This window comes from Tasmannia lanceolata, unplaced genomic scaffold (assembly GCF_043159265.1).
Source record: "Tasmannia lanceolata isolate RefF3 unplaced genomic scaffold, GAP_Taslan_0.1 ptg000011l, whole genome shotgun sequence".
Lineage (NCBI taxonomy): Eukaryota > Viridiplantae > Streptophyta > Magnoliopsida > Canellales > Winteraceae > Tasmannia > Tasmannia lanceolata.
This window is the reverse complement of record NW_027518688.1, coordinates 20794021-20811543: the sequence shown is the minus strand read 5'-3', so window position 1 is coordinate 20811543 and position 17523 is coordinate 20794021. Positions and strand designations below refer to the sequence as shown.

Genomic DNA, 17523 nt, shown 5'->3' with positions numbered 1-17523 from the left:
CAAACCCTAACTCTAAAAACCCTCCATCTAAGACAAGGTCCTAACTCTAGAGGAAGATCTTGTTGAAAACAAGGTTTTGAAGAAAAAGGGGTAAAACATTTATTTACAAAGTTTGGCTGGACTTGAGATATGGATCCCAAGCTGCACTACGTACCTCGTGGAAGAGGATCAAGCCAACGTAGTTCGAAACGAACTCTCTAACTACACTCAGAACATTTTAAAACAATTCAAATGTTTCGATATTTTTGGATTATAGGTTTCTGATGTTTTCACCCTTTTGGTCAAAGACCGGAGGGAAAATACAAAACAACATCCTAGGGACGAACCCTAGAGTTAAAAGGAGAAACTATGCTCTAATAATACCATTATAAGAGCAAATGAGTCCAAGACTCTCTAATAGCAGTAACTGACGAATAAATGAGTCAAAGACTCTCTAATAAAAGCAACTGAAGGATAAAAGAGTTAAAGACTCTCCAAAAGGAGCAACTGAGGGATACAAGAGTCAAAGACTCTTCAAAAGAGAGCAAATGAGGGATACAAGAGTCAAAGACTCTTCAAAGAGAGCAACTGAGGGATACAAGAGTCAAAGACTCTTCAAAAAGAGCAACTGAGAGATACAAGAGTCAAAGACTCTTCAAAAAGAGCAACTGAGGGATACAAGAGTCAAAGACTCTTCAAAAGATATGGAAACACGAGTCAAAGACTCCACTGACAACAACACAAGTCAAAAACTCCACTGATAACAACATCACAAAAACAAATGAGTCAAAGACTCTCTTAAAGAAATGGAAACACGAGTCAAAGACTCCAAAAACACCAACTAAAGGATAAATGAGTCAAAGACTCTCTAAAAGAAATGAAAACACGAGTCAAAGACTCCACTAACACCAACTAAAGAATAGACGAGTCAAAGACTCTCTAAAAGATAAATGAGTCAAAGACTCTCTAAAATAAATGGAAACACGAGTCAAAGACTCCACTAACACCAACTAAAGAATAGACGAGTCAAAGACTCTCTAAAAGATAATGAAACACGAGTCAAAGACTCCACTAATACCAACTAAAGGATAGACGAGTCAAAGACTCTCTAAAAGAGAATGAAACACGAGTCAAAGACTCCACTAACACTAACTAAAGGATAGATGAGTCAAAGACTCTCTAAAAGAAAAGGAAACACGAATTTGCACATTTGGCAGAGGTAAAACACTCAGCCGGGCCGGACAGCTGCCTAGCCCTAGGGTGCAACAAATGTGCAACCCAATACCCATAAGGGTAGGGGTATGCTGCCAAGCCGAGTAGGGTGTTCTCCCAAAACCAAACGACGCACAAAGAGGAGGACTAACGAGAGAATGAGACCGGGCGGGTCTCCCAAACACACACAAAGATGGGCTCCAAGTAACCTTATCATTGCCCTTGCAAGGGGTAAGCAAGGCTAAGACAACTAATTGGGAGGATTCTACAAAGATCAAATGAGTCAAAGACTCCCCTGATAACATCACCACACAAACGAATGATTTAAAGGCTCTCTAAATGAGGCAAGGCATGCCTCCTATGGGTACACCATTTATCAAAATCAAAGCAACCTCCCCGAGGTTAAGCTAAAAAAGAGGCTTGTCTCCAAAGGAGGATTGCCTAACGAGACAAAGTATATCTCTTAGCGCAGGGGTCTAATATCTAAAGAAATTTAACAGAAAACTATAAGACTGTGTTAGTCTATCCAAAGAGAGAAGAAAAGGCTACCAGATAATCGCGAATTCCATTCCAATCTTATAAAAATAAATCAAGTGTTAAGCAAAGAAGAATTTTCAATTAAAAAATACACAACCTATAGCAATCATAAAATGATAAACAACATAAATTAGTCCAGACCAGCCGCCGGATAGCCTAATAAAGCAAAAAAACAATATAAAACACTTCTATGCCCAACCACAAACACCACCCCAATATGGGGATGAAATCAGATGATGCTAAAGTAATCATCTGATATCATAATACACATGATAATATTTCTAATCCCGCCTTGAAATCAGACAGTACTCATGTCGATAATATCGAATAGAGTAGTCATCTGATCTCCTTCTTTCCTAAAAAAAATTTATTTAAATAAAATTTAAACAAATATTGATAAGCTTCAAAATAATCTCACCTGAACAGTCCATTCATTATTGTCTTCAGAACTTAACTCAATGCTTAAGATAAGAAGAGTATTAGAAATATCAAAAGATTATGATAATTCCAATTAGTAAAAATTTCAGTGCATACAGGGGACATCAACTTGTGCAGATCCAAGTGCGAAGCGGTGAGCCACAAAACATAAAGACGGGCTCCAAGTAACCTTGTCATTGCCCAGAGAAGGGTTCTTTTTTAAAAAAAAAAAATGGTTAAAAGAAATCCAAAAGGTTGGGTAGGCCTACTAAACAAAAGAGGGGAACGCTACTTGGACTGAGCAAGTCCCCTAAGGATGGGCTTGGGCTATCGCCTTCATCGCCCTGGCAATGATTAAAGACAAAGGCAACTAACAGACCAAGTTGGTCTCCAACTAGTCGGGGGACAAGTTGAGGCACAACTTAGAGAGAGAGACAAGTTGGGGGCGCGCAACCATCAAGACATAGTTGAATTTATGAGGGAAATGATATTAACACCACGATGCTCAAACTTGCACTAACCCACCTTAGCTTTAAGTGCTCAAAGGACCGCTTCCAAAGATTATTGCAATTTCCAAGATCAACAAGCCCAAAGGAAGGAAGAGACAAGGTAGGGCTTCGCGATCAGCTAGATATAATTGGTTTGATATCACAGGTTAGACTCATCCAAGAAAATGCTAATGCTACAGTTCTCCCAAAACTGCCCCAACTCAACCTTGAACAAGGCTTTCTTAAGCTACCTGAGTAAATGGTTCTATAGGCTTCCTAACAACTGCAATTGCTCAGCTAAAATAATAGAAACAGGTTCGGCTTTTAGAACATTAAAGCAAGGCAGTACAGATATTTACAAATGAAGTGCCCAAGGTTGTTATTTTAGTCCATCATCCACACCAATATCATGACACACAGATTTCACTCTACACATCATTAAAAATTAAATTCATATGAGCTTCAACCTCGCCCAGCACTTATAAATCCAGCCCAGTGATAATCAAGTGGAATATTAGCTACTGAAATTTTCCCAATAAAAGTACCATTTGAATTAGAAATCCGTAAGGCTGTTAAAGCAAAACTAGTAGATATAGAAGCCCATAAACCAATCTAATAGAAGAATAGGGAACTCAAATTTTAAAAGGAGAAAATCATCAATCACAAAGAAAAGATAAAAATGTCAAATGAGCTACCTGAGGGAAGAACATTTAGCAGAGATGGGATCAGGTTTGCCAGATATGTGGCCGGAGAGCGGGGTAGAGAGAAATGATGGGATGATGGGTGGGAGAAGATGGAGTTGATGGCGGTCTGCCTCCCTCAATTTTTCCTTTCTACTCAAAGCTCTCTCTCTCTCTCTGCCAGTTCTCCCAAAATAAACGAAGAGCCTCCCTTTGCTGCCGATGTTGATTTCTCTGCAACCTTCCTTCTTTTTTTTTCCTTGGAAGCGAATTAGAATGGGTTTGAATGGAGGTTAAGGGAGAGGGGTTTCAATGAGGGTTAAATAACAAAGGTTTGAGGGTAGGGGTAATGGCCGAAGGAGACGGAGGATGATGGTGGTAGGCTTGAGCTATGGTCTTAATGGATAAGGGTTTGGGTTTGATGGTGGGCTGAGAGGGAGGGTTTGATGGAGGTGATTGGACTACGGCCGGAGTCAATGGTGGTGGGTGGAGGTGGTCGGTCGGGTTTTGGAGGTGGGTTTGAAAAGGGGTTTCGATGGCTGATAGAACCGACCGAATTTAGAAGTTGCAGAGATGGGGTTTTGAGAGAGGTTGGTGGTGGGTTTTCGAAATGGGTTTGGGGTGGAGATGAAGGTGGTGGATGATGGCCGTGGGTTGTGGAGGAGGATGGTGGAGAAGATGGGTTTCGGTTTTGGGTTTTGAAGAAGGGTTTGGGGTGGAGATGGGTTTCGATTTTGGAGGTGAGGGTTGGAGGAGATGAGGGTGGGAGAGGATTTTCGAATGGGTGGTGGTGGTGGTGGTTCGGTGGAGGTGGGTTTCGGCTGTTGGAGTATAGAAAATGGGTTTGGGTTTTGGGTTTTGGGTTTCGGAAGATGGTTTTAATGGGGGTGGCTGAGGGTTGGAGGAGTAGAGGAGGGTGGAGAAGATGGTGGTTGACGGCGGTGGAGGAGGTGGCGGCAAGATGAAGATTCTCCCTCCCTCTCTCTGCTATTTCTCTTCCTCCCTCTCCTTTTTTTTTTTGCAGAAAAAATGAGGCGCCTCCTTCCCCCCTGCCCTAATTCGGTCTTGGCCTTTTATAACATGAGGTGTGCTGATGTTAGCACACCCATGATTTGGTAATTGCACCCTCTTGAATGGACAATCCACTCCCCTTCTGCCTTTGCACTATGCACACCGTCTTGGTTAGCTCATTAGGCAAAACTACTCGGATTTCAAAGAAATTTTGCAGAGAACACGGTGGGACCCTAACCTGCTCTAAGGTAGAATTTGGGGTTCCAATTTAATGATTTGATGGGGTTGTGCTCAAACAGGGAGGGATTAGGGTACGGTCAAAATGGGGTGTCTACATATACATACTGAAATAAAAGCATAGTCTTTATGACTTTAGAAGATTTAAGTAAGTCATCTTCATCAAACTCCAAATCAAGACAAGCTCCTCCTTTTTCGCCAATCCCTGTGAATTACCAAATATGAATTTCATAAAAATGAATCCAATCATTTGTGTAAAACACTAAAGTATCTAGTTCTACCTGAAGAAGAACTTAGTACAATTCCAAAATGACTGAAAAAGTATCAGTATCACTCTCACCATAAGCATCATTGTCAAGTTTCAATAAAGAACAAGACCTAAACAGCTTCATTTGCAAATAACCATTCCTAATTGTCAAGTTTCAATAAAGAACAAAACCAAATAGTTTCTTTTGCAAAGAACCATTTCGTGTTTCTTTTTTTTGGAATGTTACAGTCATCTTATCCATATTTGAGTTAAGCTGTATCATCAAGTTTGGAATGTACAACCTTTCCCAAAAAGGGACACGTCATCAAATGTGGAATGACATACAACAACTGTAAACATCATCGAAACATATCAAGTGCCTATCTTAGCCAAAACAAAGGGAGATTCGAAAAATTCAAAATAACATGGATGTAGGTTAAGACATGTCTACACGGTCTTTAACCCCATCTCCCCCACAATTTTGAATATTCGATCTTTTGGTCAGTCCCTGTTGTGAGAGCTTCGGCCTATTATCCTTCGATTTCGAATCAATCAAAGTGATAATCCCGTGTTCTTGAGATAATTCAGCATATGGCCTGTTGCAGCCTAAGATGTCTACTCTTACCATTAAAGAGTGAGTTTTTCACAACCATTGTTGTAGCTTGATTATCACATAACACACATAAGGAACTAATCCTTAACCCACTAAAGAACTAATCTTTAATCGGGTCAGTGGAATGCCATAACCATAATCAGATTCTTTATCCCTTAGCTTTCATCTATAGCTGAAGTTAGGACATAAAGTTCCAATTCGACTTCCACACAACAACAATAAATTTGCTGTCATCTGATTCTGAGCCCCATGATACATCAGAATAAACTTCCACAATAAGTGGATGGCCACCATAGTTCAGAGCATACTCTTGAGGACACGAAAGGTATCTCATCAGCCTCATAAGGGCATTTCTATGCTCATGGCCAGGAGTGCTAGTAAAACGACTCAGCATGCCAATTATAAAGGCTATGTCTGGCCTGGTGCAACACAAAACAGACATGAGACTACCTATCAGTTTAGAATAATCTAACTGGCTTACACTGTCTTTTCCTTAAAGATTAGCTTCTTGGTATAATCAAAATGGTGTCTCAATCGGTTTGCACTCACTGCATCCTCAAAAGGAAAGTAGTTTTTCATATAATGGGCTAGGCCAAGGGTGATTCCATGTCTTTCAAAACTTACTTTCATACCAAGAATGGTGTTAACAACACCCAGATCTTTTCATGTCGAATTCTTTACCCAATGTTAGATTCACATTACTCATCACAGAGAGAGATTGGAAACAAGAATCAACATCTACATACAAGCAAATAATCATGACCCTATTTGACACAAAACGATAGTAAAGGCATTTATCCTAGTAATTTGTCAGAAACCTAAAGCTCTTTACTACTTTGTCAAAAAAAAATTTATGCCACAATTTAGGTGCTTGTTTAAGACCATAACAAACTTTATATAATCACATACAAATATCTACTTACAGCCCATAGTCTTAGCCTCTTTTGGCAAATCGACTAGCTGTCAAGTTAGATTTTCTAACAGAGAGCTCATTTCATCATGAATGGCTTCTGCTCACAACATAGAGTCCCTAGATCTCATCACCTCCTGATAGGATGATGGATTATTCTCCAATTGGTAGGTCATAAAGTCCTCACCAAATTCTTGGGTACTCTATCACATGGAGGAGCATATAGAGATTTAGGATGTGATTTGCAGTCAAAGCTGCCTCTCCCCAAATGTAACTAGGCATGCTAGCTGACATTAACATTGAGTTTAACACTTAAGTTAACGTCATATTCTTACACTCAGCTATGCCATTTGATTGAGGCGAGAGAGGAGCAGTAGTTTCAAGGATTACGCCCTGAGAGGCACAGAATTCCTTGAACCCTGTCAATGTGTATCTTCTCCTTCTCTATCACTCCTAACACTCACACTCGTCAAATGTAATTGATATATATATATATATATATATATATAATGGTTTCTTATGAGTATTAGTAAATTAGACCATTTTCTGATAGTGCACATGTCCCAATCGGTTGTGTAACAACTTAGGAGCAATTAACGATGAACTATCCTAACTAACAGTCTCATTATCTAAACTCAAATCAAACATACCATCTATCAAATACGCCCAATCAAAATAGTATGAGTTAACAATTAAAGTTACTCTACCACACATAAATGAAGTACATATGCCAGCATAGTCTAAAAGACTAATAAAAATTAAATTCTTTTGAAGAGCAAGAACTACTTTAACAATTTTTAAAGTTAGTATTTGTCCTGAAGAAAGAACCGAGTTCGCAGTACCAGTGTGAGTAATCTCTGCCTCTGCTCCACTAGCCACTGTAACGGTCTCTTTCGTGGCAACAAGTGGCTCCTGTATCTAACCACCAATCTAAAGAAGGACTGGCCTTACCGTTGCCCAACATAGCAACAAAACTCTTAGGCTCAGTCTTACCCACCATCATATGAGCTTCCTTTTGTGGTGTGTCAGATTTAGACTGGTTTGGTAGCCTACAATCTGCCGCAAAGTGATCACATTTTCCACAGTTGTGGCGCTTGCCCTTCTTTTCTGGAAGATAGGCTTTTTGGCCTCCAACTTAGGATTGTCACTTTTAGGTGACTTGGATTTTCAAGGAAATTTCTTGGGACTTGTTACCGCGTTAGCAGTAGACTGTTGCTGTCTAACCATCTCCAAGTTATTCCTAGCTCGAGTCTCATTTTCGATTCGAATGAATCGTTTGAGATCATCCAGTCCCATTTGCACCTTTTTCCTATACATTTCATTTTAAAAGAATGCCATTGAGATTCATCAACTTCTTCATTCGTGTCAGCAAAGGTACTCAAAAAGGTGTAAAAACAATTCATATGTTTTAGACCGAATTGAGTCTTTCACTTCCATGAATTAAACTCAGATCCACCAAAGGATTGAAGTTTGACCATCTCAAAGGGAATAGTAGTCTTTTCCATTTTAGGCTAACTACAAAAGTAAATATGGAAAGAGTGCACCTGATTTGTGTATCGCGAAAGCCGAAGCCAAATGGGTGAACCAAATCGCGTACCAAATCCAACAGCCAAGGTGAAACCCTTCAGCAACAGATAACCACCAAGGTAATAACCCAAACCCAACTGACAAATATTGGGATTTACAGGGGGTGAACCAGAGAATAAAGAAACAGCCAAGGCCAAACCCGAGGCATTTAGGCTCATGCAAGAACTGGTGGCGAACCAAACAGATTCAAAAGAACCCAAACTGTCAACAAAACTGGTTGTAGAGAACTGGTCTAAAACCAGTTTCACAAACTGAACCAGTTGTAAAGTCTGAGAAAACTAGTTCAAAAAAACCGGCCACAAATGCCGCGAAGGTAACCAGTTAGAAGCCGGCGGCTTGCATCAGTTGACAGCAATTTCTGAAAAACAGATTTCTCGTCCTACTGTCTCATACCAATTATGTCTGAGAAGATCCACAAGAACCAGCTTACAAGACCACTTGGAACTAGCTGTAATTACTCTTGCGAGATGAGTGAATCAATCAACGGTTACAGGTTTCTCGCATAAATCAGTTTCCAAATCGCAAAAACAATTACACAAACTGATTTCTCGCTCTTGTGCGCCAAATATCGCATAAAATCCTCTTAGGCACAAAATATCCCAAAAGGTGATATCGCACACAGCTGATATAGCGCATAGGTATCCTGTCCAAACAGGTGACAAATATCTCTGGTTCGAACCAAATAGCTCCAATAGATCAATCCACCAAGGGGATTTGGCTCCAACAATTGGATTCCAAAATTTCGCCGTCCATCACCAAAAAAAATTTCGACCACAACGAACTTCCACAAGTTCAGCCCTTTGGAGCAGAGAGGTTACGGGCAACAAGATAGAGCCCATGATGAGTCAAAAAACCCCCCAAATCTCAGCCCTTGTTTCCACAACCAGTGGAACCGGCTTGCCAAAACACCAATCTCTTGTAGAGAAAGAGAGATAATTGCGCTCCACAAGAGTTTAGGGTTGCAAATAAGTTGGAGCCGGCAGCTGGCCAAGGAATCTGAAGCTCTCGCCGATTAAGAATCCGAGAGAAACCCCCAACGATCCAACAGATTTCTTTCAAGATGTCTGTTCCAAGATGAAAGAAACCCTCGTTTCTATTCTGAGGTGAAGAAAAAAAAAAGAAACCCACAGGCAAAAATCCGAAAAACCAATTGATTTCTGTGGGATTGAAACCCACGCCCAAACAAGTTTTGAGGAAGGCAAAACCACGGCCAAATTGGATCTGTGGAAGAATACACCCACGCTCAAATCGACCCCCAAAAGACCCTTGAAATTGTGGTGTCTTTATTTCCACCATGATCTGCCCAACTATGGCTGAAGTTCTACCAGGCTTCAAGAGGAAAAAAAAAAAGAGCAACAGATGTCCTCTTTTTGTGTTGAAAGAGACCAAGAATTCCAACGGTGGTTTTGCAGAGATCCACCACCGAACAATAGCAAGGGTTTCCCAATTCAAAACAATCGATTACCTTTTTGCCTTCTCTGTTGGGTGAAAAGCACGTTGCAAAACCCACGTTTGGTTATCTTTCTTGAACCCACAAACGTGAATCTAATTCGTTGGTCCCCTCTAATAAACGAAAAATTGAATTCGGCTATGGCCTGTGTCCAATTGCACCGACCATGTGAGAGAGACTAACCCCCTTTAAAATTCAATTCCCAAAACAGTGTGAATACGTGATGGGGTATACGAGAGAGAAAGAGGCTATCGACCTCTTCTTGGTCTTGATTCCAACGAGTGAAATAACCCATGATCCAAACTTGGAGGGAAGAAAACCCACGGCCAATCTTGAAACCCACGTCCAAAGCCGAAAGAGGGGAGAAATTCACGCCAAAAACCAATGGAAGAAACCCATGTCAATTCGATTTTGTTTCTGTGTGAAACGTGAATCCAATCCGAGAGATAGAGGCTTCTTAATCAAACGAATAAAAAATTAGGATTCATAATGCTTCAAGATTGTTAGAGTAATTAGGTCAAGCAAGAGGTTGCTTGAAGCATTACACCCAAGGTATCTAATTTGAAATACCAAGTTTGTTGCCTCCAGCCCCTATATATATTAGATACACTAGGGTTTTAATAGGTTAGTGGGTTCTAGCCCAAATAGGCCCACTATACCGGTCCATTATCTTATTGGGCTTATATTAGAACATACATGGGTTATATTATATACCCAACATAATTCACCCTCAAAAGCTAGCCGTTAAGGGGAGGGTGTCCAAATCCTTATTATAACCGCATCCACGTCCATTCACCTATCCGATGTGGATCTTTGCTTTCATGGAAGCACCGTGAACAATTTCTGTTAAGGGGAGGGTGCCCAAATCCTTATAACCGCATCCGCATCCATTCACCTATCCGATGTGGATCTTTGCTTTCATGGAAGCACCGTGAACAATCTCGCCCATCCACGCGGGTGCAACGTAGGCACACCGGGGTTACCGAGATCTTTCCCGAGTGTTTTTTTCCGTCCTCGGAGGCACACCGGGTTACCGAGATCTTCCCCAAGGGATATTTCCATCATCGTAAGCTAAACCGGGGTTACCACGCCCCGGCTCTAATACCACTCCTTGGGACCCAGGTAGAACTCACCCTTAAAAGCTAGCCGTTAAGGGGAGGGTGCCCAAGTCCTAATAAAGCCCATCCACATCTTTTACTTTACCGATGTGGGATCTTTTACTTTCATGTGGAAACCCAACATCCATGTTGAATCGTACGTGGAGACAAGATCTTCAGATTACAATGAATCCTTGCATTCAGACAAGAAGAAGAGAAAAAAATTAGAGAGAAAAGTAACTTGCTTGCAACTCCCTTCTTCTCAAGATAAAAGCCAACATTAAATCTTTGCACGAGCATAAAATTACCTTCAAGAAAAATCCTGGATCCAATTCCAAGAATTCAAATTCAAAACCTAGTTAAAATGAGGACGAAAAAGCTTTATAAGTATCCTTGTACAATTGAATTGTACCTAACAAAACTAACACTAATGGCACATGCAAGTCATGGGACTTGTCACATGTTACTTATTCCATAAACTACTAGTAGACCACCAAGACTTCTCAATGGATTTCATCCTAGCCGTTGAATCATTTGGTTATCCCACCTTGAGCATTAGAGTAGAGGATGCATAATTCCTCTCCGGTAGGCGCATCAAGACCATTGCATATGCCTCCATTTGTTTGACCACATCATTTACCGAAAAAAAATATTACATAGACGACAGAAGAATTCTATGTATCTTTCGAAACGAAGAAAGAAGGGCGATGATAAATTCAGACCCACTGTAGGATAATTCGCACCCCTTGAGCATGCAAACACGTTAAAGTCTGCCATAATTCACACTCAAGTGATGCGAATTATCCTAAAGGGGTGCGGATTTATCCTCACCTATAAAGAAAGGTTCTTCCACCACTCTGACTCCACAAGACGTACCACATGTGGAAAACCTGCATTCAAACCGTCCATCCTTCTAACACACTATGACCAAAATACCCCTATGAGTCCAACCATAGTCTTCCTTTCCAATCTTCATTCATTCCCAATGAAAATCAGACCTAGTTTCGTAATTTACCTTATCTTCCCAGCTTCATAAAAGACTCGCCAAAAATCAGAGAGAGAGAACAAATCACAGCAAAAGACTTCATACCTTAACCCATGGCGCACGTTAGCACGACGATCGATACCAGAAGCGGTTTCTGCAAGTCGAATTCCGTTTTCTACAGCAAGAGAAAACCCATTCCTTTACCTTCAGACGAGTATCTTGATATAACCACCTTCATCTCTTCTCGGCCCCACGCTGGAAAGATCGCACTCATCGACGCCTCCACAGGCCGCCACTTCACCTTCCCCGATCTATGGAGAGCCGTCGATTCTGTCTCCACATCTCTCTCCAATCTCGGCATCAGAAAAGGCCACGTCATCCTCCTCCTCTCCCCAAACTCCATCTATTTCCCCATCATTTTCCTCTCTGTCATGTCTTTAGGCGCCATAATTACCACCACTAACCCTCTCAATACCCCTCAGGAAATCGCCAAACAAATCGCCGATTCAAAGCCGGTCCTCGCCTTCACGACTCAGTCTCTCATCCCCAAACTCGCTACAGCAAGCCCCAATCTCCCTATCATTCTTATACAAAACCCAGATCAGAAAACCGAAAATAACCCACCCCACCGAGTCAAAGTCGTATCTTCCGTACAAGAAATGATGAAACAAAAACCGAGTCAAGACCGAGTCAGAGACCGAGTCAGACAGGATGATACAGCGACTCTGCTCTACTCGTCTGGGACCACCGGGTTGAGCAAGGGGGTGGTCTCATCTCACCGGAATCTGATTGCTATGGTTCAAACGATTCTCAGCCGATTCCGACTCGAAGATGGGAAACAAACATTCATCTGCACCGTTCCTATGTTTCACATCTACGGCTTAGCAGCGTTCGCATCTGGGCTGTTGGGTTCTGGATCAACGATCGTGGTTCTCTCCAAATTCGAGATGGACGAGATGTTCTCATCCATTGCTACGTATCGGGCCACGTACCTACCTCTCGTGCCGCCGATACTTGTTGCGATGATTAATAATGCCGATGCGTTACAGGCGAAGTATGATTTGAAGTCTTTGGAATGGGTTTTATCTGGTGGGGCCCCTTTGAGTAAGGAAGTGATTGAAGGGTTTTTGGTTAAGTATCCTAAGGTGACGATTCTTCAGGGGTATGGACTCACTGAGTCGACTGGGATTGGAGCGTCCACTGACTCGCTGGAGGAAAGTAAGAGGTATGGTACGGCTGGGATGCTGTCGCCGAATATGGAGGCGAAGATTGTTGACCCGGAGACCGGAGAGACTTTGCCGGTGAACCGTACCGGCGAGCTTTGGCTACGTGGGCCCTGTGTCATGAAAGGTAAAGTTAGGATGAGACATAATGATTGACCATGAGATATTATGAGATTTTATATGGTGTAAGCGCTTATCGTCCTACTATTTTTCAAAAGTGCTGTAGGGAAGATCCAAACCGTCCATATGATGGGCCATAACGTAAATAGGTTGTGCCCAAAAAATCATTTCCATAGGATGATCCTAGCCCTCCAATCTATAGAATTTTCGAATATGCAGTTTATCAGTAGATAGGACGGCTAGGATCATATCCTTTGGAAATGATTTCTTGGGCACAACCTATTTACCTTATGGCCCATCATATGGACGGTTTGGATCATCCTATAGTGTGGTCCGAACAGTACTGTTTGAAAAATAAGGTACTATAAGGACTGGCACAGTATAAAATTCTGTATAGTCCAGTATTTTTAAATAAGTACCGTACGGGGTCACACAATAGGATGATCTAAACCATCCATTTGATGGGGCAAAAACGCAAATATGTTGTGGCCCAAAAGTTATTTCTACAGGATGACCCCTTCCATAGCCTATTTACGTTGTGGCCTATCAAATGGACGGTGTGGATCATCATATGGTACTTTAAAATAATGGACTATACTGGTATAAAAATCTAATGACCATACTGGCCTTCAACCTTTTGGGTTGGAAGTGAATCTTCTGAGGGCTTTTCAGTAATTTTTATTTTTGTAGGTTATTTTAGCAATCCTGAAGCTACAACGTCAACGTTGGATTCGGAGGGGTGGCTGAGAACGGGAGATATTTGTTACATAGACGAAGATGGGTTTATTTTTGTGGTGGATAGACTGAAGGAGCTCATCAAATACAAAGGGTATCAGGTAGAGTTTTTTTCATATTTAGAGTAGAAAAAAGGGGTGTCTGTATCAAAACAGTGGGATGCTAATAGCAGTTTTTGGGTCATTTTTTTATTTTATTTTCGCAGGTTGCTCCGGCTGAGCTAGAGGCGTTATTGCTTTCTCATCCCGAAATCTCAGATGCTGCCGTGATCCCGTGAGTTCTCATTCTTTTAATTTTTATGGTAATTAGTAATGACACACCTCTTAGGTTGTAAAGGTGTGAGGATTTTTGAAATTATTTGTGTGGGCCCACAGATACCCGGACAAGGAGGTAGGACAATATCCTATGGCATATGTGGTGCGGAAAGAAAGCAGCAACTTGTCTGACAGTCAAATCATGGATTATGTAGCCACCCAGGTGCGTTATTAAATAGATTATTATCCTAGTGGAGCCTCCAAATCTTTGTTAGATTAGAAGATTAATTACAATTTGGAACTAATCCATATTAGATTAAGGGAAGTGATATCAGCACAACCATGTTTTAAGAGTACCCTTGTTCTCATCTTTTATCAATTCTAATGTTTGTTTTGTAATGAATTGTGACTGAATAGGTGGCCCCATACAAGAGAATTCGACGTGTAGCGTTTGTGGGTTCCATCCCAAAGAACCCATCTGGCAAGATACTGAGGAAGGATCTCATTAAGTTGGCTACTTCCAAGCTTTGATGTTCTATATTTGTGTAGAGTGAGGTATCATATTAGGGATTTCATTTCCTAGTAGATTTCACTTGGGCTTCTTTTATAGAACGTTTTGAAATAAAAGGATAGGCGTAGTGGAGCCGGAGGTATTTTCTGAGGTGACTTGCCCTTTATCTCCCTATGTATGGTGGGATCTCATGTATTTGTTGTTGGGATCTCCAATTTTGTAAATGTAAGGTGAATAATCGTATTCCCATCAAGTGTCTCACTCATATAGGCATGTAATGTCACACATTATCTGTCTCATTGTAAACCTTCTTATAGGCACTGGATTGGTTTAGCTCAAGCCTAAAAAAGTGAAGAATATTTAAGAAATCTATATTAATCTTGAGATCTTGAAGTGTAAATTTTTGTAGGGGTTTTCTAAACCTTCTGAGTCTAAGCCTTATTGGACATCTGCATGTTTTGCAGTGATGGGTTACAAAAGGACTCACTGTATTTCTTTCATGAATAAATGAAGTGAAGAAAATAGAAACAAGAATGGTTTTTCTTTCTATTATAGCAAATTGGTACTTCTTGGTATCAGAATTCTGATATTACTCTGTTTTCCAGAGAGTTCTGATAAGAAGAAGAAAGAAAAGAAGTAATGACAGAAAAAAAAAATCTTTATTACCCTCTTCAATTACAGAACATGTCTTTATACTAAACTGATTACAACTGTTAACTAACTCTGGTTACAACAGACACTAACTAACTAACATCCACAATCTTTTCTTCTTGAATAAGCTTCCATCTACTTAGGAACATAGTCAGTCATCCATGTTGGCTGGGCTTTGTTTCTCAGCTGTCTTACTCTTCCTGATGTAATGTGTACCTGATAAGTTTGTTCTGTATTTTGCTCCAACAATGTATCACAAATGCGAACAAGACAAAGGTTTATCCTATTCAACCCATTTGTTTATACTCTAAGATACATTTCTTTCTCATTAAATGTAATCTTGTAATGTTTTTAAGCCCCTGAAACTAATCACCTAGCCATGTTTTGGATTCCATTTCAAAGGTGTCTTCACTTTGCACCGACCACAACTCGACTCATTCACTGTGACACTGACTCAGCGAGTCGACTTGGTTATTGCAGCATATCATGATTTTCCTTGATAATTGCTCTAAAATTTCAAGAATGTAGACAAGTTTTAAGCTTATATACTTTCCAAACCTCCTTGAAATAATTGATGAATTAATCTCCAGAAGGTCATAACTTATGTAAACTCTGTAATATATAAGATGTGATCTAAGATGAACATCCTACTAAAAATGGGAAATAAGTAATGGCATGACTAGTATTTCCGTCATTAGTGTCTGGAAGAAGATTAATCATGTTCAAAAAAGAAGAAGAGAAGAAATGGGAAAGGTTTTTGTTGTTTGGAAAAGATAGAAAAATATGGTCAGCTAAAAAGGATTTCTTATCCTCGTGATTTTATCTAAGACAAGATATTAGAATAGAAATAGTTGAATTAAGGGACTCTTTGGATGACACAAGATTTGGCCCTTATTTATTTGCATCTAATATTATTTCAATGGGAAATGATGTTTCCACTACCCCCTCTGCATCATTTCCATTCCTTTTTGTATATTTTTTCACAAAAAAAATATCTACATTTCAAGCCCCTTTTAATTATCTCTCCCTAGAGAAAAGATGAGGTAATTTTCAAGAAAAGACAGACAAAAGGGCGATGGAAATGTTAGCGAGTGATGATAGCACTCCTCCCACTGAGGACAAACCACTAGAGTCTTATTACAAACCACTAGAGTCAGAGGACAAAGTACGAAGAATAAATAATCAGAAGTTGAGGAAGAGCCAGAGAATCAGGAAATTGAATTTGAAGATGATAGACCTCCATGAAAAGTTAGGGGCACCAAGTTCTTGTTGTCTTTCTTGGATTAGTTTTTTTTTTTTGAGAAACTGCCTTTCTTGGATTATTTAGTCCTTTTGTTTTTCCTATCTAGTGTCTCAAGGATAGGGATGATGATTTCCACTCTTAAATGTATCATCTTTCTTTTCATTTAATAAACCGGTAGGGTCCTTGCCGAAAGCCAGCTTACCTACGAAAAAATAAAAAAAGAGAAGAAAAGAAATAGTGGCAAATAAGGTGGAAATTTCGTCTTTCTACACAAATCGCACAATTATTCGTCAAACTCGTCTGCATTTGAAGGCGTTTTTTCAAAGGAGTTTTGAAAAATCACAGCATTTAATCTTTCTTTACAACCTCAATTGTTTATTAGTCAAACTCGGGAGGGTGTGGCTCTTTGGCGTAAAGTCATGGGTATGCTCCCCAGTGACAAGCGTTCGAATCCCCCCTTGTTCAACTGATGCGCGTGGTCTACCGAGTGCCTGCGTGCATCCCTAGGGACTAGTCCCGCCCCACGAAGTGGGGTGGGGATACCCTATGGCATAAAAAAAAAAAAAATTTGTTTATTAGTCTGACCTGTATAATGTTTGCTGAGTTTACTCAGTTTAAACCAAAGGATTTTACTAAAAAATGGCGCATTTGAATCAGGGACAACTTCATCAAATTGAATAAGTGGCAAATTTGCACAATTTCCAACTAAACAAAAGTTGTCTTCCCTTAAAAATGCATTTCTATTTACAGAAGGTCCTTTTGCAACCGCTAAAACTCCAAGCAAAAGGGGCCAAAAAACTCTCAAAACACCTTACAAAACCATGGTTCCATGCCCCTGATTGTAGGCATGAAAAGAGGGAAAAAATGAAGAAAAGGAAGAAATGGAACCCCCTTTACATGTGGTGATGGAAACAAGTGCTTTGTGCACTTCATCAGGTGGATTCCTCTTTAGCAAAGAGACAATGTAGTCCATGAGCTTTTCCTCACATGGCACTTTGAGAGGCCCATGAACCATAGAACCAAACTCCTCCTCTGCCATCTCCAACAGTACCCGGAAAATTGGATGGTTCAAATAATACAAAGGGACAACAAACCTTTTGCCTTCTTTGGTGTAAACAACAAAATGCCCTTTGTTTCTCTTCTTCCCCTTGGTAGCTAGTTTTTGCCATTTCCTTAACATCTCACTTAGCCTTTTGGGGTTCATGAAATCTTCTAAGATCTTTCGACTCTCTCCTCTCTATGATTGTTCAAGCTTTTGAAAAGATATGAAATGGGTGGTTTCTATTGGGGGCTTTTTATAGGAGTGGAGGAAGGAAGATGATAAGGGTAGAAGTGT

General features: G+C 40.4%; 2 protein-coding genes across 2 annotated transcripts; one reads left to right on the top strand and one right to left on the bottom strand.

Annotated features, from left to right (window-relative positions):
* Positions 1-11448: 11448 nt before the first annotated feature.
* On the top strand, positions 11449-14592 carry LOC143886606 (putative CoA ligase CCL5). The gene is made up of 5 exons (XM_077390654.1): positions 11449-12800; positions 13484-13629; positions 13734-13801; positions 13903-14005; positions 14200-14592. Exons 1-5 carry the CDS (start codon positions 11564-11566, stop codon positions 14311-14313), a joined length of 1668 nt encoding a protein of 555 aa, XP_077246769.1. The 5' UTR covers positions 11449-11563; the 3' UTR covers positions 14314-14592.
* Positions 14593-16893: 2301 nt separating this feature from the next.
* Positions 16894-17468, bottom strand: LOC143886607 (SAUR-like auxin-responsive protein family). Its single transcript, XM_077390655.1, has one exon. The coding sequence runs from the start codon at positions 17389-17391 to the stop codon at positions 16999-17001; it is 393 nt and encodes a 130-aa protein (XP_077246770.1). The 5' UTR covers positions 17392-17468; the 3' UTR covers positions 16894-16998.
* Positions 17469-17523: the final 55 nt, after the last annotated feature.